The sequence below is a fragment of the Pteropus alecto genome, unplaced genomic scaffold (assembly GCF_000325575.1).
Source record: "Pteropus alecto unplaced genomic scaffold, ASM32557v1 scaffold146, whole genome shotgun sequence".
Lineage (NCBI taxonomy): Eukaryota > Metazoa > Chordata > Mammalia > Chiroptera > Pteropodidae > Pteropus > Pteropus alecto.
In genome coordinates, this window is record NW_006442107.1 from 24,773,013 (window position 1) to 24,798,982 (window position 25,970).

A 25,970-nucleotide genomic window follows, 5' to 3' on the forward strand; every position below is an offset into this window, starting at 1 on the left:
GCTCTCTCATTATTTTTCATTCTTCGTTTTCTCTCTTCTTCCTTCTTATTTCTAGATTTCTGTCTTCGATATCACTGATCCTTTCTTCTATTTGGATGACTCTATTTCTCAAGCTTGTTTTTTCATTTTTCAAATCTTGCAGTGTGTTTTTTAATCTCCAGAAGATCTATTCTGTTCTTTTTGAGGGTTTCAATCTCCTTGCTCTGCTCATCTAGTTGTTTGCTCAATTCCTGAAATTGTTGATATGACTCATTTCAGAACTCACTGAGTTTTTTCAAAAGTACCATCCTGAATTCTCTGTCATTTAAGTAGCATATTTCTATGCCTGCAGCTTATTTTCTGGAGATTTTTCTCTTTCTGAAATGCCTTGTCACCCTGGTTGTACATGGTGTTTAATGGACTATTTCTCCACCTGGGCATGAATGGAAGTGTATTCAGCTTTTTTTCTGTAAAGATTTGTTATACAAAGGTCTCTCTTTAGCCTGCTACGAAGAAGGTGTTTTTCTTTTGGTTTCCAGTAGGTGGCGTCTAAGCCTCTTAGATCCCTGCTGCATATGAAGCCTTAATAATGCCTTTTTTATTTTCTTGTAGATATTTAATCATGCTCACTACCCTCAGTTTCAGTCCCTGTCAGGGTCAGTAACAGTCTCAGCAGCGTTTGCTCAGATTCCCCTTGAGTTCCACAGTGACTGGTCTCTGAGGGTATGGGGGGAGGGGCTCTCTGGGTTGGGAGTTGGGGACTGCGGCTCAGCCTCAGTTTTCCAAACAAGGCTGGTAAAAATCAACCATTGTTTCTCTGTGGTTCCGTCCCGCTTCTCTGCTTTCTGGTCTGAAGACTGGGCCCTGCCACCAGCTGCGTGGAACTCACAGAATTTCCAGGCAGGGCTGTTCAGGAAAGTCGCCGCACCTTCGCCTCTCCCCCTCCTCCTGCAGGGAGCTCCAGAGGCTGCTTCTTTATTTCTCCCAGTCCACCACTCACTACCCGGGGTTCTGACCTGTGGTACCTCTTATGCACAGATCCCACGCTCAGATATGCTGGTGTGCAGTTTGGGTGTTTTTTGTTGAGTTTTAGATGTTCAGCTTATTGTTGTTTCAAGGGGAGAGATCAGAGAACGTCTCTCGCTCCACCATGTTTCCCAGAATCCTCCAGAATTTGTTATAGCATTCTTTTTACTCTGGTGTATATTTGAAATTTTCCATAATAAAGTTTTTTAAAAAAATAAAGAAATATATCTGTTATCTATATGAAATATTTAATTGACACATATTCAAAGGCATTTATAAAATGAAAAGTCTTAAAATATTAACATAAGTAGTGATACTTAAGAACACTCTAAGAAGATGCTACACAGTTCCATGATGTCTTTACATCATGTTTGCCTGAACACTGTTAATACCTTGCAAATCATGGTACAAGTGGTGGGCCACAGATTGCATGAGTACTGCAATATCAGCCTGGGTTGGAATATACTTCTTAATGTAGCTCATACTAGCCATATAATTGAGCATATGTTGTAATGAGAGTAAGGTGGGAATCTTGAATCTCAAAAAAAAAAAAGCGGGGGAGGGGAGAGAAAAAGTATGTATACACTATTCACATGGGTTACGCCAGGGAAATGGGACAGAGCAGCCAGCATTGAAGAGAAAAAGGGGACTTAAAAACTTTCTTTATTCACACATACGGTTTAAAAAAAAGTCAGAAAATAAAATTACACTTGATCTCTAACATGTGCTTAAACAATGTTACCCTGAAGACTTATTATTATATTAAGGTCCCTAACTCAAGAGTCACAGGTGCAAGATGTTTCATTTATTTTTCCTCACGTTGTTCTTAAAATGCAACATTTATTAAATTGTAATAAACCAAGATATGATACTGATGACTTTGTCAAAGCTTCAAGAACGCCTACTTTTTCTCTCTCAAAAAAAGTGCCGATATAACAAAAACCCAGAAAGTTCCATCATGTGGCTTCAGACTTTAAAAGCTGCCTTCAAAAGCTGATGAAAACTCTCTCTTCCTGCCGCCCAAGATGCCAAAAGAAAAGAAGGCTACGGGGAAGAAAGCTGCTGGCCCCTACTGTCATGAAGAAACAGAAGGCTAAGGTGGTAAATCCCATTTGATAAAAGGTCCAAGAATTTTGGCATTGGACAGGGCATCCAGCCCAAAAGGGACCGCACCCACTTTGTCAAATGGCCCTGGTACATTTGGCTGCAGCGCCAAAGGGTTATCTATTCTCTATAAGTGCCTGAAAGTTAATCCTGAGATTAACTCGTTGAGCAAGGCCTTGGACCACCAAACAGCCACTCAACTGCTTAAACTGACCCACAAGTACAAACCAGAGAAGCAAAGAAAAGAAGCAGATTATTGGCTCGGGCTGAGAACAAAGCTGCCAGCAAAGGGGATGTCCCCACCAAAAGGCTACCTGTTCTTCAAGCAAGGGTTAATACTGTCACCACTCATTGAAAACAAAAAGGCTCTGCTGGTAGTGACTGCACATGATATGGACTCCACTGAGCTGGCTGTCTTCTTGCCTGCCCTGTGCTGTAAGATGGGGGTTTCCTACTGGATTACCAAGGGGAAGGCCAGGCTGGGGCATCTAGTCCACAGGAAAACTTGCACCACCGTCACCTTCACACAGGTTAGCCCAGAAGACAAAGGAACTCCTCATAAGTTGATGGTAGCTATCTGGACCACTTACAATGACAGATATGGTGAGATCCACTGGGGAGGCAACATCCTGGGCCCAGAATCGGTGACTCACATTGCCAAGCTGGAAAGGGCAAAGGCTAAAGAACTGGCCACCAAACTGGGCTGAGTATACACTGCTGAGTTTTCTGTACATAAAAGTAATAAAAATTCTTTAGCCAGTGTTGATGGGGCATTTGAGGTTGAAGGTGATTTGCCTCACTCAAAAATAAAAATAAAAAGCTGATGAAAAAAGAATTTTCAACCTCTTAAGTGTGGGGAAAAAACATAAAGTTAAACAATTTTTTTAGAATGAAAGTAAAAAAATTTACTTCTCATGCATTCTTTCAAAAGAAGTTACGAGAATATGTACTCTACCAAACGTAAGAGTAAGCTAAGGAAAATCATATAATGGGATACAGAACACATGAGATCCAGCCAGGAAAGAGGCAAAGGCATTGATCAAAGGGAACTTCCAGCATGACTGCTGGGCCCCAGGCATCAAGGGTGATCAATTCAAATTGCAGCCATGTAATTCACAGGCCACACATGTTGAAGACTCTAATCAGCAAAATCCCCACTGCCCCTGTATTATTTTACTGACCTGAGGACACTGCCCAAGTGAGTCTGACCCAAATTCTCAAGTGTACTTGGCTTGTTGGACCATGTAATGATGAAGTTCCAACTCTCTCTTCTATCTCCCGTTCGCTGCCATCTATATCAGCTGAGGTCTCTCAGCTCACTCCACAAAATTTTCTGCTTTGACCTACTCATAAAACTTCAAGGTGGACCATGGTAAGCGTAGAAGGGAAAAATACATAGTAACCCATCCCCTCTGACCACATCTTGCCTAATGCCCAGGACCTGAACCATACTTCTGCCCTGCTTGATGTCCTATGACTAGCCCTGTATTTTCCAGGACTCACTAATGACCTTGCCCACTAAGTACCCCAGAAGGACTCTTAAAAATTCCCAGGGAAACAAGACCAGTTATCCAGACACTCTATTCAGTATATATTCTCCTGGGAGCTTTCATCTAAAAGTAGCTACTCTGCTCTGTCCTTACAATAGCTAGATTTGTGCTTGCTACTTGGTTTTTCAAAAATTTAGTCTTACAAAAATCATATGATCACATTAATAGATGCAGAAAAAGCATTTGATAAGATACTTCAATTTATGATTAAAACACTTAATAAAATGGGTACAGAAGGAAAGTACCTCAACATAATATATGACAAATTCTCAGCTTACATCATACTTAATGGTGAAAAACTGAAAGCTTTTCCTCTAAGATCAGGAACAAGACAAGGATGCCCTCTCTCACCACTGGTACTCAACATAGTATTGGAAGTCCTAGCCAGAGCAATCAGGCAAGAGAAAAAAATTAAAGGCACCCAAATTGGGAATGAAGAAGTCAAGGTGTCAGTTTGTACAGATGGCATGATTCTCTGTATAGAAAATCCTAAAGACTCCACACACACACACACACACACACACCCCTATTAGAAACAATAAACAAATATAGTAAAGTTTCAGGATACAAAATCAATGTACAAAAATCTACTGTGTTCCTATATACTAACCGTGAAATTTCAGAAAAAGAAAGGAAAAAAATGCCTTTTGCTATTGCAACGAAAAGAATAAAATACCTAGGAATTAACTTAAAGGATGTGAAGGACATTATTTAAAAAAATTGAAGAAGACATAAAGAAATGGAAAGATATTCAATGTTCATGGATTGGAAGAATCAACATAGTTAAAATGGTCATATTACCCATAGCAAAATACAGATTTAATACAATCTCCATCTAAATCCCAAAGGCATTTTTTAAATAGAACCACCACCAAAAAAATAAAAAAAAGAAGAAGAAGAACAGATTTGTATGGAACCACAAAATACCTGAATAACCAAAGCAATCCTGAGGAAAAAACAAGGCCAGAGGTATCACACTTTCTGACTTCAAATTATACTACAAAGCGACAATAATCAAAACAGCATGATATTGGCAGAAAAAGAGACACACAGACCAATGGAACAAAATTGAGAACCCAGAAATAAACCCATATATACATGGGTAAATAATTTCTGAATAAGAGTTAAAAATGTACAATGGAGAAAAGAAAGCCTCTTCAATAAATGGTGCTGGGAAAATTGGAAAGCTACATGGAAAAGAATAAAACATGACTGCTATTTGTCACCACACAAAAATATTAACTCGAAATGGATCAAAGAACTGAATATAAGACCTAAAACAATAAAATACATCGAAGAAAACATAAGTACTAAACTTATGAACACTGGTCTTAGGATTTTATGAATTTGACTTCGAAGGCAAGGAAAGTAAAAGCAAAAATAAATGAAAGGGATTAGATCAAACTAAAAGGCTTCTATACAGGAAAAGAAACAACAAAACAAAGAAGCAACCAATCAAATGGAAGAAAATATTTGCAAACACCTTCAAAAAAGGGCTAATATCCAAAATATACAAAGAACTCATACAACCCAACAACAAAAAAATCAAACAATCCAATTAGAAAATGGGCAGAGGACCTGAATAGACACTTCCCCAAAGTGCAAATGGCCAACAGACATATAAAAAGATGCTCAACTTCATTAGCTATTAGGGAAATATAAATCAAAACCACAGTGAAATACCACCTCGCACCTGTTAGAATGGCTATCATCAACAGGACAAGTAATAACAAGGTACAAGAAGTTTTGGGGAGAAAGGAACCTTCAGACACTGCTGGTGAGAATGCAAATTACTACAGCCACTATGGCAAATATGGAGGTTCCTCAAAAAATTAAGATTATAATTACCATATGCCCTAGTAGTCCCTCTGCTAGGTGTATATACCCCAAAAATTAAAACACATTTATCCATAAAGATATATGTACCCTGATGTTCACTGCAGCATTATTCACGGTGGCTAAGACATGGAAACAAGCGAAGTGTCCTTCGATAATGGGATAAAGATATGGTACATATACACAATGGAATATTATATAGCCATGAGAAAAGATGAAATATTGCAAATGGCAATATAAGTCAGACGGAAAAAAAGTCAGACGGAAAAAGTCACCCATATGTGGGATATAAAATGAAAGCAACAAACAAGAAAAACAAAAACTCATAGACACAGACAGCAAGTTTAGTAGCTACCAGAAAGGGCATTCGGGGAGGCAGAAAAGGATAAAGGGAGTCAAATATATGGTGCTGGAAGGAGATTTGACTTTGGGTGGCGAACAAACATTGCAATATACAGATGATGTACTACTGAACTGTACACTTGAAATCTATATAATTGTATTATTAACCAATGTCATCCCAATACATTTGATTTAAAAAAATAATTTTAAAAAATTAAATCCTAAATGTTGTAGGACACAGCACTAAGTCAAACAATGAACAATAAAGAAAAACTGGGAAATAATGACAGCAAAAATCAGGGGGCTTGCAACGGGGAAAGGGTAAACAGAAGGCTTTTATAGGTCCTCATAACATTCTATTTTTTAATCTGCATAGTGAGAATAAAAATGTTTACATTATTACTATTCTTTAAACTTTCATATACACTTTATACATTCCTCTGTGTGAGACATGACTGCTATAAATGGTTGTAGAAGATGTTCACTGCAGAATGGGTCTTGCCAAGGATGAGAGTAGAAGCGGATATGCAGCCCGAGCTCCTCTTACCAAGACCCTATGTACTGGGGCAAGGCTTTTCTAGTGACCATAGCCAAAGGAGTGCCTTTTCCCTGCCATTGGCATGCCAATCATGTCCCCATACCACTCCATCTACTAGAGATAGCACCTCTTTCAAATTCACACAACTCTATTTTTCTTTTTAGAGCAATGCTTCTCAAACTTTAATGTGCATATAAATGACTTAGGGGTCTTGTTTAAATGAAGATTCTCATTTAGAAGGTCTAGGAAAAAGGGGACCTATTACATTTCTAATATGCTGTCAAGTGACATCAATACTTCTGGTCCACAGGCCACATCACAGTCCAAATTTAGTTATTTTTTGGTCTATCTTCCCTAATTCAAACAGAGGTTTCAGGAGACTAGAAATTTTTCTCTTTTCTTTATTGCTCTATATCTGATGCTTGGAACAGAACGCTGCACATACTAAGTATTCAATTAATATTTACTGAATCTTTTTAAAGGCAAAAGTTTACTCCCTTAATAAAATTCGAGATACTTAAAATATAATGGCTAAAGTACATCTCTCTGACTTTCATACATTAAAGTTAGACTTTATTACTTAAAATGAAATCAGTAATAAAATACTCTGAATTTAGAAAATATCTATTTGAAAAGACATTTAAAAATCTTAACTTCAAAAGAATCTATATGGCACTAAGTTGTACACAACAGGCTTTCAAGTTCCTACGAAGAGCTCCTCAGATAAGACTTTAAAATCAGCATTCCTCAGTGCTAAAAACAATTTTTTCAAGAAGGTAACTGTAGAACTGATAGTGAATGACACCTAAGTCTCAAATGTAAAATGTTACTCATTTCAGCACATCTAGCAGCTAACATAACACAAAGTATGCACATTCAATATTTGTTGACTGAATCAATAAATGTTTAATCAGCAAAAGAACTAAAACCCAAAATAAATAAACCAACAACCCACTTAACCTAATATCTTTGGCTATCCTACCCAATGAAACAGGCTCTACAAAATTCCCTTCAAAATAACTGCTATAATAGACCACTAGACAGCTCTACACACTACCTGAAAAGGATAACAAAGTTAAGTGGACTGGATAACAAAGTAGCTGCTTATTACCCCCTCAGAAACAGGTCTTTGAAGGAATGGAATATAAAACAGGTAAACTTAAATGAAATTTTAATAGCAAGAAAATTGAGAGCCCGAGATACAGCTTAGGGAGGACCGGCCCAAATAGGATGTTCAGAAAGCATTCTGGACAACAAAATGGCAATATGAAGCCTAAATATGGAAAGGTAAAATCTACCTAACAACCTCTCGAGAAATGCCAATATTTACAACAGAGCAGGAAGAACCTTTTTTCTTTCAGGAAAAAGGTAAATTAAGATTTTAAAAAATCTTATTGGCATAGGAAAAAATTAGCCAAGAAATTCAATTATAATAGTAATAAATATCTCCTGACCATAATATATTCTAGAATAATGTGACAAACTAAGAAAAAAATTTTACCTTTCCCCTACGTCCATTTCCTCCATCCTGATCTTCCCACTGCCAGTCTACTCCTCGTACCACTCTGGCACCCGCAAAGATCCCTCTGGCTGTAATCTTCTTAGATTTTCTACGAGACTCTAACAGAACCCTAAAAATAAAATGATTTATTTTCAAATTTATATAAAAATAGGTAACAGTAATTTATTTTTTTTAAACAAGATTATATAAAAGGTATTTTGAAAATATAAAAGATTCTTTTTTCTGGTTAATGCCATAACAGCATGTTACAGGAATACCTTCTACGTCCCACAGGTAATAATGATGATGACAGTAGTATTCAGAATAAAAACAGCTAATATTTACAGAGTTTTACTATTTATAAAAGCACTTTGAGAGATGGAAAGTCTATTGCATGCCTTAAGAAGAGGGTATTTTTATATTATCCATTTTACAAAGAAGGAAACAGAGCCTCAAAAAGTTAAGTAATTTACCCAAGTTCACAAATATTAAATAGCAATGGAATCTATATATGAACTCAGTACAAACACTTCAGGGTATCACTATACTCTTCGCTACTTTAAAATGACAACTCAAATCCCTACAACTCTCAGGCAAATAATATGAATGAGGGCCTAAGAAAGACAGCACCACAGAAATGACAAATGGCAAGTGGCATTTGATCTCAGACTTAGGTAGGGACTTTGGTGAACTTAAGAGTATGCTTTGTCTAAAGGGTACTGGTGCTCCTATGCTTCGACCAACTCTTGCCATGAACAAATACGTGTCCAGGGCTGAATCTTCTGGGGTGGTGGGTCGGTGGGTGAGTAAGTGGGTGGATATGGGTGTGTGTTTTAAGAATTCACAAGCTTAGATTTTTGTGTGAGATCACTTAATTTCAAAAGGTTAGCAACTGTTCAAAAATTTAAGAGCACTGTATATGCCAGGTGAAATATATTTGTGGCCTGGATTTAACCAACATTAAACTGTCTTCAAAGTACTGTATACCTAAAAAGACTTTGGACCTTGAAAATGATTCTAAACTCAACTATCTGGACCAGAGTGGCTCTCCAAGGCCATCTATCCCTTATTCTTCTACATCCTTCTCATTCATAAAATCAAAAATTGGGTTTTTTGTTTGTTTTTCTACTTTTATCTCATTATTCATTTGTAGAATGTCTTTATTATACTCTAAAAACTATAAGCAAAAGACAAAATTATTTAGTTAATAAATGGCAGGACCATGATTTGAACTGAGACACTATGACAACAAAATCCATTTTTCTACAACTCCTCCCTATGACTGGCTAGATTCTTGCTCCTATGCATTATCCAAATCTACATAAGAATAAATTACTTGATACTCTGCACCCATTCACAATTAACACTCCTCTCTCTTACTCACTAAGACACTTAATATATATCTCTACACAGAGTCCAAAACATCACAGGATAATTACTTGATCAAATAATCCCTTAACTTGTAAACTCCTTAAGAATACTGTTTTATTTATCTTCAAATATGCACAAGCATAGTAGTTGCTCCAAAGTCTTAATATATGTCTTGATTCAATCAATGGACCCTAGTGGTAGCAATTAATAGACTAGAAGGCATAGCAAGAAGAAAATAATCAGCCTCTCTTGGGCTGCCCTTGCAGTTTCAAACATTAAGTAGTATCAAGTCTCTATATGAGACAAAGAACAGCCTATATTATCTTGGGAAAATATAGCTCCATTCTCACAGAGCTCTTTCTTCATTCAATGACAGGCCTGCTCCACAAGCTAGCCTGTTACCTGCTACCTCCTGATTAAACCAGCTGTCAGAAGCTTTCCTAATCCTATTTTTAAGGCTGAATAGTATAAAAAATACTAACAAGGAATTGCAACTGAAGAAAAAATTGTTTCCCATACCGCTCACTTCCTGGTGTAGTAATTCTATAGAAGCGATGCCTTAAATGATGTTTATCTCCATGATAACAAACTGTACACAAATCATAATTTGTACACTCTGCACATTTCCATCGAATGCCGATGATTGGTTGCTGACGGCAGGTATCACACATGGTTCCATCATGCTTGATGCCTATTAAAACAAGGATACATGCTTACATTAATCACAGGCATTATTTACTTGAATATTGTTCCCTAAGGGGAAAAATAAAAACACAGCATTTGACAAAGTGTTTCAATAAAGTGAGAAATAATATTTCAAATGTACCATATATAGTTTCAAGATAACAGACTGCAAACATTCTAATCAGCACAAATTACAGACTAAATACTTTCTAGCTCTTCTTTTTTTCATTAGTAAGAACATTTCTCAGTAGCACTTTCCTTGTTCTCATCCACAAACTGAAACTTAGGTTCAATCTGGAGAAAGACAGACTACTTTACCAACCAAGTAGATGTTTCATACTTCAATCATTCAAGAATCTTTTGAGGAATTTGAACATATTCTCTGTGTAAACAATCACTCCAAAAGACAATTTTATCCTCATGACATTTTAAATGAAGTATTTACATATATAAAAAATTTCTTTCAGAATAATGGGGAGGCAGAGAGGACTGCTCATGTTGAAGTTGGGTAACAGCTAACATGACACACAAACCAAATGTTTTGTGTGCAATCCTTCTGCAGTCTCCTTCCACACAAATGCTTGATTATAGGGTCCAAGAAGATGGTGGGCATCAGTACCTACTGATTCATTCAGTAATTATTTCTTTACTGTTATTGTAGCGAGGCCCCCTTGCTGCTTTCAGATATCACTCTTGCTGTAGTATGGAGAAAAGAAAGTAAAAGTAGCTAGTAAGTCATAAGTTAATACAGCAGTCCAGGTGAGATAATGGTAGTTTAAGTCAGAGTGATAACAGTACAAGTGGAAAGAAATAGAGTCAAGAGAGATTTAGGACTTGGTGGCTATGTGCTAGAAAACAAAAGATGTAGACGGTAACAACAAAAAAAAGTATAAGTGAGATTATTCAAGAGAAAAGAAATAGATAAGTTAGAAATATTTAAGAACAGACAGTTCTCTTTAAGACAGAAAGGGAGCCACGAACAAAAAACTAAATAAGCGCATGTTAATTCAAAAATGCAGGCTCAGGCCTCCACTGATAGAAACACATCAAAGAAACTAAATTTAAAAAAAGAATCAGAAAGTTTCATAGAAATGGTAGATGAGTAGACCTTTCAAAAGAAGAAAGAAATCTCAGAAGAGCACAGAGTATGTTCAATAAACCAGGAGAAGTTTTGTTTGGCAGGAATATATATGACAGTCAGAGACTCAGAGATAAATTTTAGAGTCGTGCTGGGAAATAACAAGATAAAATGATTTGATTTGTATATTTAAACTATTTAAATAAATAAATAATTTCATTAAATAGTAAAAACAAGGATGTGTAATTTAAGACTAGTTCTATAACTTACTAGCTAGGAAATGTTCAAATGTTCAAAATGTTCAGCTTAAACTACTCTGGGATCAATATTCTCATCTATAAATTGAGAAAATAATTCTCTTCATAAATAATGGACTGAATGTATTCCCCCCAAAATTCCTATGTTGAAGCCTTTGGAAGGCAATTAGATTTAAATGAGGTAGTAAGGGTAGGCCCCCATGATGGGATTAATGTCCTTATAAGAAGAGGAAGAGAGACCAGGTCTCTATCTGCCATGTGAGGACACAGCAAAAAGGCAGCTGTCTGCAAGCCATGAAGAGAGCCATCACCAAATCAAGAAACAGATTTGGCCAGCACCTTAATCTTGAACTTCCCAGCCTCCAGAACTGTGAAAATTAAATTCATGTTGTTTAAACCATCCACTGTGTAGTAGTTTGTTATAGCAGCTCAAGCAGACTAACACAATAAGGAAAGGGACACTGTGGTATAATAGTGATATAATAGAGACAAAAGTGATATAATAGAGGTAAATATACTTTGAAACACTGTAAAGCAAAATATAAAGTATACTGCACTTAATTTATAAAGAATTATATTGCACTTATATTTCATCTTAATATAGATTTATTAAATGTACCAGTCATCTATTTAAATAATTTGCTGACCAAAATCATCATATATCCCACAAAAATTCAGCAATACTTATACAGACATCAAAGAACTTAACTTCCCAATTCCCAGAGTCTGCATATAGAGAATATTCAATTATTAATGTATGGATTATTCCCATTTTAGCAAATTACTCGCCTTCTCCATGGTCATTCTCTCACCATTTCGTCTCATGTTTTTCTCTAAAGCTTATGGCTTCCTACCTGTCTTCTCAGTTCCTTTAATTGCTTTTACACCAAAACAGGAGCAGTGGACACAACTACCGTGCAAGATAGTCCCACATACCAGATCATCGACCACTTCTCATCAGTTGATAATGATGTATTCTATCCCATGATAATTAAGTCTGACTGCATCAATCGTGAAAATTATCATCAGCCAAAGGCTATATAATCTATTCTAAACAGAATGCAAACTAAAATTAAAAACCACAGATTTATAGCTACACAACTCAAAGCTACCAGCATTCACTAGTATTACATGCTCAGTCTTTTAGAACATAAATCAAAAGGCTGAATGCATCTTGAAAGTTCTGTTCTTCCTTATTGCGTGTATCAATGAATACTCAGAAAATGGTCTGGCTTTTTTTAATCACATCAGGATTTTTAAAAAGTACCAAATAATCCATAAACTGGCTTATCACTCCTTAGGTTATCAAGAATTTGTGATATTTTGCTTTAAATCAACATGTAATCAATTCCTTATAATATTAATTTAAAAAAAAAAAACCTGTAATTATTCCTTTAATTATCTCTCAACACAAACAGCAAAAGTTCACAAAGAAATTATTCTAGCTCACACAGTTATTTTTTTAAGGTAAATTCTAAAACCTATCAAAAAATAAAGATTTTTTAAGGAATGTCATACTGTCTGATGCAAAGCTATTAAACTGAATTTTAAATTTTCATAAAACTGTAATTAATGAGAAATGGCAAGAATCATAATATGAGTTTTTAAAAATTCATACTTTAACATTGGAATACGGGTATATTATTCCTGCTTTATATATGCATTTTACACCAGTTACATTCCTGGAAAACTGAGTGTATACTTAAAATGGAGAAAAGGTGTGGCAGATTATGTTTTCCAAAGAGCAACACACCAATATGTCCATCCTTATGTCCACCCTCACAGTGGTCTTCTGACAATGTGACAACGACACATGACTATCAAGAGACAAGTTATTTTCCTCTTCCCACTAGACCTAGGTAAACATTTGCAACTGCCCTAATCAACAGAAGATGGTAGAAGTGACACTATATGACTTCTGAGGCTAGGTCATAAAAGACAATGCAAGTACCATTTATCTGAGGCTAGATCATAAAAGACAATGCAAGTACCATTTATTTGTTTGTAGTAAATAATAACAAAACTTTAACGTGACTGATGTCAAAAATATGAGGCTACTTATGTGTAAACTATGCTAAGTCATACAGGGAAATTCTATGCAGTTACTAAACCATGTTGAAGAAGAAATGTTACTGACGTAGTAAACTATATTATTTTATAAAGCTTGTAAATAATTACAGTACACCATTTTGGTAAAACAAATTATACAATACATATAATCAATGTACACAGAAAAACTAGAAAGATAACCCCCCAAAATGTGCTGATGGGGTTACCCTTTGTAGTTTTCCAAGTTTTCTCAACAGAGGGTATATTAATTTTAGGAAGCAGCTGGGTAAATAGGGGCATTTAATATGCAGTGTATGCATCAGAAATGCTGATATATATGTCACTTATAATTAAAATAAAAGCTAAAACAAAAACACGAGGAACTCTAAGCAAATATTCACAGAAACCAACTTTCAAATAGTTACTTTAGCAACAGGGTATGTAACTACTACTTTGAAGCTTTTATTTCTTTTAACCATTGCACAGCGCTTTTCCATGCTTATGAAAAGAAAATATATACCTTGTCTACGTATAATTCTCATTACCACATACCTAATCTGTCTTACTACAGGAAAGCACCACAACCAAAAACATAATTAATATCAAATATCAGTAATAGTAAATGTCCCCATACAGTTATGTTTCTGACAAGGTCTAAAATAGGTTTCCTTTGTCATTACAAAAAGTAAAATACACTAAACAAATTAGTATCCACTATATATTTAGAGGTTTATCCTAAAATATCTGTGTAGCTCTTCAAAGGAGAGTTAAGTTGATGAAAAGCACAGGAAAAATGTATCCCAACCTCCTGACCAAAACGAAAAAGTCCAGTTTTCAGTGATGTATGTATTCTTCTCTATGTACATTCTTCAAAGTACAATAACATTCATGAGCTCATAATCTAAGTACAGGCTTTCTTTAAAAGGAGTCATTTAAACCCACAATGATAACTGGTTAAGAAAAAAAAAAAAGGCCCCTCTACAATTCATAGTTTTAAAGACTACTTCAGGAAAACCATTAATGCACACAAAAGCACATCCAAATCCTTTCTTGGTTCCCACAGTTCAAAGGCCAACAAAGCTACTGAACAGCTGTGAAACAGACTAACGCTGAGAATTGGAACAAAGCAACCCACTCTACTACCAAAATGAGCACTACAGAATTTTTAATGAAAATGCAATTAACTGGATTTAAAACAAAAGTTGGTATTTAAAGAAAACATAAAACAGAAGAAAGGGCATTACATAAAAAAGGCCAAAATTTTACTGATCTCTCACACTGGTAGCTTTTTTGTTTCCCCTTACTACCTTCACCCAATTTATTCTCATCTAACACCATTTCCTCCCAGTCTAAACCTCTTAGCTCTGGCAAGAGTTATTTCTTAAAATTTTCATTTCATAAAACTTAATTCCCTAACTAAACCTATTAGTGCTTTTTTCCTTCCTATAGAATACCATGTTACTCTCAAGAGTTAATGTTTTTTCTCTTTGCTAAGCTTTATGAAGACATCTGCCACTGTTAAATGAACCACCTGATGATAGCTTTTGACTCATTCTAGGAATACTCAAATGACCATCTGCTCTACGTTTTAATGGCATCTCGCCTAAATTCAATAATTTAGAAAATTTACATAACTTAAGTCTCTTTGTTGGAAAATTTTTTGAGAACAGTAAAACATGCTAGTGAAGATCAATAATCAGAAGTTAAAACAGCCAATGAAAACAGCTCAAATTCACAAAGCACTGATTTATGTAAGTAAAATGTTGAATTTCTAGATGAAAAGATGACTGAAAGGGAGAGAACTAAAGTTCTCACTACAAGCAGTTCACTATACACTTCAACATGGAACAAGAATATCTAAACCATCATTTTATATAATAGCAAAAATAAAAATAAACAATATAATTGTTCATTAACAAGAGAATGGAAAAATATGTAACGTACACAATAGGATACCTAAAATGAATGGCCACACAATTCTACATGGATGGATCCTACCACTCTAATGAATTTTTTAATTATACAAGGATATAAAATGTTGCAAATAAAGCACATATACTGTTTACAGATATAAAAACATAGTGTAAATGTAAAGAAACCCATGGGAATAACTAATTTCCAGATAGTGGTTACCACATGAGAGGAAGGAAAAGAATGAAATTGGGAAGACGTACATAATATTTCAAATATATTAGTAATTCTTTGTTTCTAGATGGGTTCACAGGTATGTATTAAATATTTATCTGCTTGGATATTTAAATGTTATGTAAAAAATTTTTTTACTTTTTAAAATAAAAATAAACATCCCTAGTAGACTAGAATAATGCCGAATCCTCTAAATTTTTGCCCTAATTAAAAGATTTCACCTAACATTAAAAATAACTTATAAGTCATGAACGAGTATTTAAATGTAATTATTTATTGAGGCATAATTGTTTGTTGATGTCATTCAACCAATCAAAAAGTCTTATTTCTGATTTATGGATTCATTCAACTTTAACTCCAAATCAACGTGACAAAATGTTTAGAGATTAAAGAAGGGTTAACCAACTAGCGTATGCATCTTATTTTCCATGAAATCCTTAATGAGGGTGAGGCCTTGGTGCCCTGCCACCTAGTTGGTATATTCCACATTCCTTACTTTTGAGAAATACTAAATTAATGAAAATAGAATTATTATTAGTATTAGTCTCTACTTATTAGTACCAAGCTTGGTGTTTCACATATATTTTATTTAACCTCCCCAACAATACTGAAAGATATTATCCTCATTTATAGATGAAGAAATTGAGGCTCAAAGAAGTAAACTTCCTGAAGTCACACGACATTACTAAGTGACAGGCTCAAATTCAAACCCAGGTAGGTCTGCAAAGCCTTGTGCTCTTCTCTCTGCTGGATTTTTTTCCTACTTAGTTCTGATCTTATCTAAAAAATAATTACATATCTAGGGCATCATATTCCCCATGCAATCTACTGGATTTAAAATATATGCTATTAAATCCTAATCTAATATTCAAATAAATCTTGGAGACATTTTAAACATTGAAAAGATTATCTATTTTTCAGTTAATTTCAATAATGTAGTAGAATGAAACACCATTTACTTCCAACCAACTCTTGTTAATGAGTTTTGAGAAAATGACTTTGAAGGTGTCTCTCCCAAAATCTACAACTCCATATCTCTTCTGTTAGGCAAGTTATTCTCCCATCTATTTTTGCAGTTTCTGCTACTCTATTACAAGCTTGCACAATAAAATTAAAATCATTCCCAACATAGTCCAAACAAATGAAACAAGCTGTCTAATTAGGTATACAATTAGCAATTTTAGTAATATATGTTATTTTTAGTACTTGTTACATAGCGGTAGAAAATGAGGTCAAACAAAATTAAGAATTTTATCTACTTAAAGTTTTTTCCCCTGCTAACTGGTAAAATTCATTATTTCATTTTAGAAGCAAAACACTTGTCTGTGTACCTTAACCTAATCCAACTTCATTTTATAGGTGAAGAATTAAGGCTCAAAGAGACTAATATTATAAAGTGAGGAAGAAAAAAAAAAGACTAACAAATCTGGATTTGCATCTCCACCATCAATTTATTACTTGTAAAATCTTGCGCAACTAAGTTCATTTCTCATAGCCTGTTTTCTCATCAGTAAAATGAAAGATTTATCAAATAAAATTTTTAGAAGGCTTAAATAAGATAAAGTATGTTAAATACTTATCATACTGCCTGACATATAGATGGAGCTCAGTAAATGTTAGTCCATTCCCCTAGTTAACAGGCCTACTTAATAAAATCTAGAATGAATATCTTGATTTCCCTACTAAGCTAGCGCATATCCACTACTTCATGAAGAGACTAAAGGAGAGGGGTAAGCAAGGCACCATAACCAAAACTCTCAAAATTCAAATAATGTTTGTTTAAATATTAAAGAGTTTCTGCCCTATTTCTTGCTTTTTAGGAACAAAATTATCAAGAAGATAAATCCACCCGAGGAGAAAACCAAATACTCATTCCAACCAAAGCAAATATCTACAAATGTGCTTAAAAAAAAGAAGTATTCTAAAACAAAAAATGAATGTCTATCTGCTGTGTCCCATTATCCCTCTCACTAATTTAAACCCCAACCTATCTAGTATTCTACAAGTTCATTTATAAGCCAATTGTTTAACAACTCAGAACCCACTTTCCCTCAGAAACAAAATTTTATAGACAATTTAGGTACCACCTATTTCACAAAAACCTATTTACTCTACATAGAGCTAATCTAGGAGCATACAAAGATAAAAATTGTTGCTGTGTTTCTAGTTCCACCTGAGGAGATGGTTCAATCCTTGTAATCCAGACATGCTGGTAAAAGAGACAAGCTAAATGATGTGAGGACATATGAAAGTGAGTGAAGAAATAGGTTTATGAGGAAGAATGCTCTAAAAAAGCCATTTTCCTACCGGTACTTATAATGTGTAAGCTCCTACTTGGTGACTTAAAGTAATGGTTTCCAAAGTAAGGCACATGACCCAAGAGATACAGAATGTGCTGTCTTGAAATGCAAGAGAAAATACAAATCCACAATCTCTCATCTGTAATTCCAAAACCTAAAAACCCTGAAGTCTTTTTGTAAATTAGCAGCAAACTTACTTAGTGGTAAACCCTGATCTGAACAAACAAGATGCTATATACATTACGTAGTCTTTATTTAGCTCTTTAGTATAATTATTCATATGCTTCGCTGCAGAAATATTAATGTATTTGATTGCAAGGTGCTACTGTGGACCTCAAAGAGGGTGTTAAGCAATATATGGCAAACATACCACATTATGGTTCTAAAATCCAAAAGTTTATAAACTTGATCCCAAGCATTCTGAATAAAGGGTTGTGGACTTCCACTAAAACTTTTACTTTTTCAGATTTACTTTTTTTCTTAAAAATCTAAGAATAAAATTAGGTTTTATTAATTGTAAATTAGTTGACATTAGCACCCTCAGTGGGTCCCTATAAAAAATCACCTGTCACACATGGAACACAAGTTGAACTGAGGGTGAGTGGGAGTTTGAGAGTATGAGGGCCTAACACTGTTGCTCACCTCTGACAAATAAAGATATGCTGCGGCTTTCTGGTGCCTAGTTAAGTGGCTCTGTGGAGTAAATTCTAGTAATACAAAACAACGTGTTGTTGATTATCTTGAGACAATACCTAAGAGTCAAAATTAAGAATAAGTTCCATATTTTTTAATTAAAATTGCACTCCTTTTATGTGATGAAAAATAGCTGTTAGTAGTAATACTCTTTAGATTTTTTTTTTAAAATTATACCCATTTCACTGGTACCTTACAAGTAAAGATGATGTCTGACAATAAATGAGAAAATAAAGGCTGTCCAAAAGGAACTAGAACGAGCAATGAAAAAATGATGCGTAGAGATGTCTCTATCATTACATGGTCTTTAATGCTGAAATGATCTGATTCACCAATAAACTCTCATTTCTCCATCTTTAAAATATTTTACTTCATTTTAAATTCAGCGGATTCTGAATTCATTTATTCAAAATATAAAAATGAAACACCTTCATTTGTAAGAAATTATTAGCATCAAAAAAGAGAAAATTACCAGTTAAATTTCAATAAAATTTTTTACTGGTAAATGGGATAGAAAAATAAGATCGAGATTTGGTAAGTACATTTATTCATCAGGGTCCAGTTAGGAGACAGAAACCACACCAATCTACCACCTCTAGAAATGGGGCGGGGGTGGGTGGTAAAAAATAAAATTATTAAAATGTAAGAGGCAGCCTGGGATCCAGACCTTTAAGGAGTGGTTTTGACTGACTGACTAGTGCTGGGGTCACTGAGTCAGGGGCACATCAATGCTGTTTCTGGAAATAAGCAAACTGGAATCAAATACTGATACTGAAATCCTGCCAGCTGAGATGTTACCAACAAGAAGGGCAAGCAAAATGGGAAAGAGCAAGTCCCTTCTCTCCCTGCAGCCTTCCAGCCTCCTTCTAGCGTCCCTACTGGTGAAGCCAACAGGGATACAGCTGGCAAAGGACAAATATTGTGTGCAAAATCCCAGCCTAGCCTCATAGTGCATAGCTAGAGGAAAATTTATATTTAATCTAATCCATTTATTTCATAATAAAGGAAAAAGCCAGCTAACTGGCTCCTAGCTTTTAACTGAAATATTTCTCCCACACCCAGTAATATAATTATCTATGTTGCCCCTCACCACACACATACAAACATAAATATTAATGGGCTAATTTTTTCTCATAAAACAAAAGCAGCTTTATAAACAAGGTGAGATTTCAGTAATTTGAAAATTGGGTAAGATCTGATAGTTCAGGAGATATGAAAACCGTCATATCTTCTGCCAAGGGCACAGCTTGGCTTCAAGAGTACAGGATGACTAGGACGTTGACCCACTCTGGAACAAAGAAAACATAAAAGATTAAGAACCCCAATAAAATCAAAATGCAATACCATGATAGTAAAGGCTGACCAGCTGGAAAATCTGATAGCCTCATGTGCAGCTCAATTACTTGCTTTGACACAAAAACTCTTTCACAGGACTGATATGTTTTCTTACAGGAGGCTAAATGTAATTACATATAATAAACTACCTGTTAGACATCATATACACACACAGAGAAAAACTATTAATGTCCACAACAGTGTTACAATAAATAAGTTAAATGACCATACCACAGACTAGCATAAATTATTTAAATTTCTTAACCAATTTTATCTCAGGAAAAGTAGTACAAATGATGATCATTTCTGAACTACTATAAGTGGAAGAGAGAATGATAGGGAAAAGCAATGAACTGATTGTTCATCCCTACATCTGCCATTTACCAGCTTTGTGACTTGACAAATTTCTTAATCTCTTTGATTAAGAAATCCTCAGTTTCCTCTTTTCAGTCTAAGAGCAATCTAACCTCAGATCAAATGAGTCGAAAACTTTTTGAAAAGAGCATTTTATTCAGAAAATATTCATTCAGAGCCATGGCTTTGCTAGGAAACAGAGATACAGGGAATGAACACACACACACACACACACACACACACACTTTCCTTACCCACAAACTAATAATCTAGTGCAAAAGACAATCAAAACACAGCATATCTCTGGCAATAGACAGAAGCATAGAGTGCCCTGGAATCACACTGCCTCTGGTAGGTAGCTCTGTAGAAACACATCCAAAAAGAAATATCTAATCCAAACAGAGGGATAAGGCAGTAAAATATAAAACCAGAAAACATATTAAGATAGCAACAAATACATACATACTATTTCGTGTTCTTTCATTTCAGTTGTACACACTCTTTTCCCACTCAATAATGTTAGTCAATTTCTAAAAAAAAAAAATCCAAAGACATCTACTACAGACAATCAAGGCTTGGAATCAGCTAAGGAGAAAAGGAGACAACAGAGAGCCTGGGCATCTACAGTAGACAAGCAGTCACTGAGCATCCTGCTATTCAAGCTGTCCATGAGCCAGCAACATCTGTATCACCTGGGAGCTTGTTAGTACTCTGAATCCCATACCTTCTGAATCAGAATCTGCATTTTTAAAGGTCCCCAAGTAATCTGTGTGCTTACTAAAGTTTGAGAAGTACTGATAGAAAGGTTACTAGCTGATTTCTTGAGGTTCTCAGTGCAACCAAGCTGCAATCTTCAGTGAGCATTAAAACCAGGTGGACTTTCATCATTTAAAATTGTTTTAACAGATGGAGATAAAAAGGGAAAGACATTTCGCATGTCTTTAAAAAAGATAGGATCTATATAGGAAAATCAAGTTTTCCTTACAGATGCTATTAGTAAGAAACATCTCACAATATTTCCTCCTTAGCAAGTCTGGCATTCTCTTCCCCACTGTTCCCATGAGTCCTGTGTTTTCCTAAGGCTCTGTTTCCTAACAATACTCTTTTATCTTATAGTTCTAGAAAGAGGTCAAAAGAAAAATAGGGGCCTTAGAAAGGAAAAGCTGAAGGTTATTAATCCATTTTATTTTTCATCCTGAGTAAGCACTTTCAGATCTTCAACTGAATACTAACATCTGAGGAGTTTGTTAGAAGCACCCAGGAAGCACCCTTTGCTAGGGGTGAAAGAAAAGTACAAAGAACTGCCCCCCAAAACAGCCTGGACCAACAATACTGGAAGCTACTTTTGAATAAACCTAATCATCTATACCCCAAACTTTTTGTTATTCATACCCAGGAGGATAGAAAGAACTTTTTTTTTTTTTGGATAAAGAACTCTTATTAGGAAACCCAAATTCATTTTCTCCACTTTCTCTGGTAACAATACAGCACTATAGTCAAGTGTCCACAAAACAAGCATTAAGTAAAAACATATTTCTCCCCAAATCTTATACAATCAGTATCTAATAAAAGGTCAACTATATCTATTCAATTACAGACTCCCCAAAATTAACTCCTACCTAATTCAACAATAACTTATACCTGCACCATCTTCTTGCTCACTACAAATTAACCAAATATACCTAGACATAAGGTAGAAATTATATCATTCAAAATATATACCAAATGCTCCTCTTTTCAAGGTTTGACTATGCTAGACCATAAATTCGAACTTATGTGTCACCTAAAGGAAAAAAAGAAAGCTTATATGGCAAAATATTAGACCCTACATCAACTCTGACAAACTCTCCAACATGCAATTAGAAAGTTTCACAATAACCCAACCACCCCATAATTCTTAACTCTCAGCTGCGTTTCATAGACTTTTATTTTAAAGGTTACCCATTTCTCAATTCCCAAACATACTGCAATAAATTTTCTCTTCATATAATGTGAGTATAAATAAGGAAAAAAGAATGAACAGTCAGACAATCTCAGTTTGTCCTTCTGGTAATATTGTAAGAATTTTTAAAATTAACTAGAAAATATGTCAAGCACACAAAAAGGCATAAAAATATACCCACAACCTAGTTTAAGACATAAAACATTTCCAAAATAGTTATAGCCCCTGGGGTACTACCATCAACTGCATTCCACTTCCTTCAACATAAAAATATCCACTCCCTGGAATTTAGCATTTATTATTACTTTTTTGGTAACTTTTACCACAAATGTACATATCCCTAAACCAATGTGTTTCAACCACATCCTTTAACCAAAGAGTACTGGGGGCAATTTTACTCTCCAAGGGATACTTGGTAATGTCTAGAAATATTCTGGATTATCATGACTATGACCAGTGGGTAGAGGCCAAGGATGCTGGCCTATAATGCATCAGACAGCCCCCTATAAAACAAAGAATTATCTAATCAGTCCAAAACAGCAATTGTGCCAAATCCGAGCAATCCTGCCCTAAACAATGAATGGTATTGTTTTGCACTTTAACACAGTAGGTGTTCTTTTCCAAGAAACTATTTTCTTGCTTTATTTGTTTAACATTGATTTTCTCTTCTGTACAGAACTCCACTGTATAAATTCAGTTTGTTTTTCATTCTCCTGTTGATGCACCTTTAAGTTTTTTCTAATTTTTTGCTTTTATATACAACACTGCTGCAAACATTCCTATTCAAGCCTCTTGATGCGCAATGAGAGATTCTACCTAGGGCAGTAATTTTCAAAGTGTGATTCTTAAACCCCTAGGGTAGTCTCCAAGACCCTTTCAGGGGCTTCATGAGGTCAAAAGTGTTTTTATAACAATACGAAAATTACATTTGTGTTTATGTTGGCACTGCACTGATGGTGCAAAGGAATGGTAGGTTAAAATGCTGGTGATTTAGCCAAGTTAACACCCTCATTAATGAGACATATGAGTAGCCTCTACCTCCTAATATGATGCACTTCTTAGTGCAAAACATCACATCTGTGGTATTCTTGCCCAAAATGCATAATCTGAATTTAATCACGACAAAACATTAGACAGTTGAGGGATAGCCTATAAAATTACTAGACAGTGTCAAGGTCATGAAAGACAAAGACTGAGGACTCAGCCCAGAATGGAAGAGACTGAATGACAACTAAATGCAATGTGTGCTCCTAGATGGGATCCTGGATCAGAAAAAGGAAATTAGAGGGACAACTGGTGAAATTTGAATAAGGTCTGTAGATCAGTTAACTGCATCGTATTAAAAAAAAAGAATATTGTATTAATGTCATTTTTCTGGTTTCAATAATTGTACTTTGTAAGATGTTAACATTTGAAGAAAATGGCTGAAAGGCCAAAGGGAACTCTTTTTACCAGTTCTGTAAATTTTTGTAAGCCTGAAATTATTTCATAATGAAAAGTTCAATTTTATTCTTAATTATTATGTAAACAAATATCGAGTACTATATATCATAAATATAATATTTAGTAAATCTCGAGAATGTAATAAAATGCCAGGAGACATCAATTATTAAATACTGTTTTTAAAAAAGAAAACAAAAACACTGAAAGTAGTATTATAGTCCTGGGGCAAAACCAGAGCCAAGAGCTTATGATCTGTTCCCACATTTCATAAGAAGGCTAGCTACCCTGCATCTAAACGTGCTTTTAAAATCATTGCTAAAAGAATCAGATGACCAAGATGAATTGCTACACGCAACAAATTAATGTATAAAATCATTTTGTAAATTAACTAAGATTTTAAAACAGTTACCTCTGAAAAACACCTGCTTTATATAAGATAATGAAACTATTTATATGACAGATATACTCCATACTACAAAACGTAGGCAACATTAATATCCATTAAAAAGTTGCTGTAATACAGGCCTTGTTACACCTTACCTTTACCCTGGAAAGATATTTAATTTCTCCATAAACCTAGAATTACTGATCCCAAGATGTCTCTGAATTACTGGGTTGTGGTCAAACTTAGCTTGAGCTAGCATGATAATATTTTAAGAGTATACAGGAACAGGTATATGCCCCATACAGTGTTGTGAGGGGTGTAAACTGGTAAAATGTCTTAGGAGAGGCTACTAGTCAACATCTATCAAAATGTTAGGTATGTGTACCCTTTTATGCAATTCCACTTCAAAGGTACTCAACGCATATACGCAAGGACACAGGTACAAGGATTTACTCACTGCAACACTGTAAATAAGACCTGAAACAATATAAATGTCCATAAAAAAAGCAATACTGTATCCGGTCACTGGAATACTATACAGCTATGAAAGAATAAGGTACTAACATGGAACAATCACCATTATGTATTATTAAGAAGCAAAAGTGCAAGAAGAAAATATAGTTTATTACCAGTGGTGCTTTAAAAGGGTGGCAGATTTATAGAATGTTAACATATATGCTTGCAATGAATAGAGTATTGTGTAAGAACACACAAGAAACTGCTAACAATGGCCATCCCACTTCGTACTGTTGAATCTTTTGGTCTTTTTCAATGTTTAAAATGCAAGTAAGAAACACAATTTTATGAATTACCTATTTAAAATCTGAGTTGGCTTGTATTCATTTCCCTTTCATTGCTAACAATAACTACGTGCCCATTTTAGGATTTGTTAGGCTTTGTCAAACTATTTTCTACTGAATAGATTACTAAGGATAAATCTATGTGAAAGTAAATTTGATTAAAATAAATTATATCTTTATTTTGTGAGCGTGGGCCTTCATTTCATATTATATAAGAATTCTAGAGTCGATAACAGATTCCTGAAATTTTGTTAAACAGAGCACTGACTCATTGCTGTGTTAACGTCTCTGATTTAGCCTTACATATGAGATGTTAACAAAATATATATCAGGTATCCCCTATGCCTATCTTCCACTTGGCAAAAGTATCATACACAAAGAATAGAATCAACAGCTTAGGCTGTTTTCGCTCTATTGGTAAACAATTTAGATGAAAAACCATTCCACTGGGTCCCTAGTAGCATCAGCTACTGAATTCCAAGTCTTTATATGTAGGGCAAGGGGAACACAGATATCTCAACAAATCTGAGGTACGAGGGCCCCTCGGCAACTGTAACTAGTCAACTAAAAACACCACATGGCAAGGCGAGCCTCCCTTCAGTCAGTTACCACTTGGTGGCTGATTAATTTCAATGGCTTATTAGACCGGTATCTCCATACCCCTTTCTTAGAGGAAGAGGAGGAGGGGAATTGTCTGTTGTCTTCCCAGGACTTTGTGCCTTCCAGGCTTGAAAGCATCCTGGTGATGGTGCTGCCATCATTTCCCTTGGGGATTGGGAGGAAGAGGTGGGTCTTTTCCGCAAGTTTTTGTTTACCAGATCTTGAACATATAATTCCCTTTGGTTCTTGCCCTTTCCGCTCACTCTAGCCCGGTGCTGCAAGAGAGGCGTCCCACCGAGGGCTTCTCCCAAGCGGCCCGACGCCCACCCCAGCCTCGCCTCTGACCCCCTTCGCGCGCAGGCCCCGGGCCGGTGGCCGCGGCTTACCCGTGGGCGCGCTGTCCAGGATGCGCAGGTCGTAGGCCCCGGAGCAGCGGTAGTTAGCGGCGGTGCCGTTGTCCCACACCACCACCACCTCCTCGGGGCTCTCGAAGCTCCGGACCGTGCCCACATGGCCCTCGCCGCCGTCCTGCTTCCCCCACTTCCAGTCCGGGCCGCGCACTACCCGGGCGCCGACCCCTTCCACCATCACCCGGTTATTCCGGGAGTTACTCATCGGGGCCCGAGCGGTGGGCTCCGCCGCCGCCGCCGCCGCCGCC

The 25,970-nt window shown here is 35.7% G+C and overlaps 1 protein-coding gene and 1 pseudogene across 4 annotated transcripts in view; one reads left to right on the top strand and one right to left on the bottom strand.

The window, feature by feature from the left end:
- Positions 1-25,970, bottom strand: part of MIB1 (mindbomb E3 ubiquitin protein ligase 1) — a 110,431-nt gene that overhangs the window by 83,695 nt on the left and 766 nt on the right. For 3 of the 4 annotated variants that reach the window (XM_025038584.1, XM_006920033.3, XM_025038582.1), the window contains exons 1-3: positions 25,699-25,964; positions 9,767-9,938; positions 7,877-8,006 (exon numbers count right to left, since the gene is read on the bottom strand). In XM_025038584.1, coding sequence (XP_024894352.1) covers positions 7,877-8,006; positions 9,767-9,938; positions 25,699-25,927 — 531 coding nt within the window. In that variant the 5' untranslated portion in view covers positions 25,928-25,964. Of the gene's footprint in view, positions 1-7,876; positions 8,007-9,766; positions 9,939-25,698; positions 25,965-25,970 lie in introns of those variants that run through there. The other variant, XM_025038583.1, reaches the window with a different exon arrangement.
- LOC102898861 lies at positions 1,826-4,028 on the top strand (annotated as a pseudogene).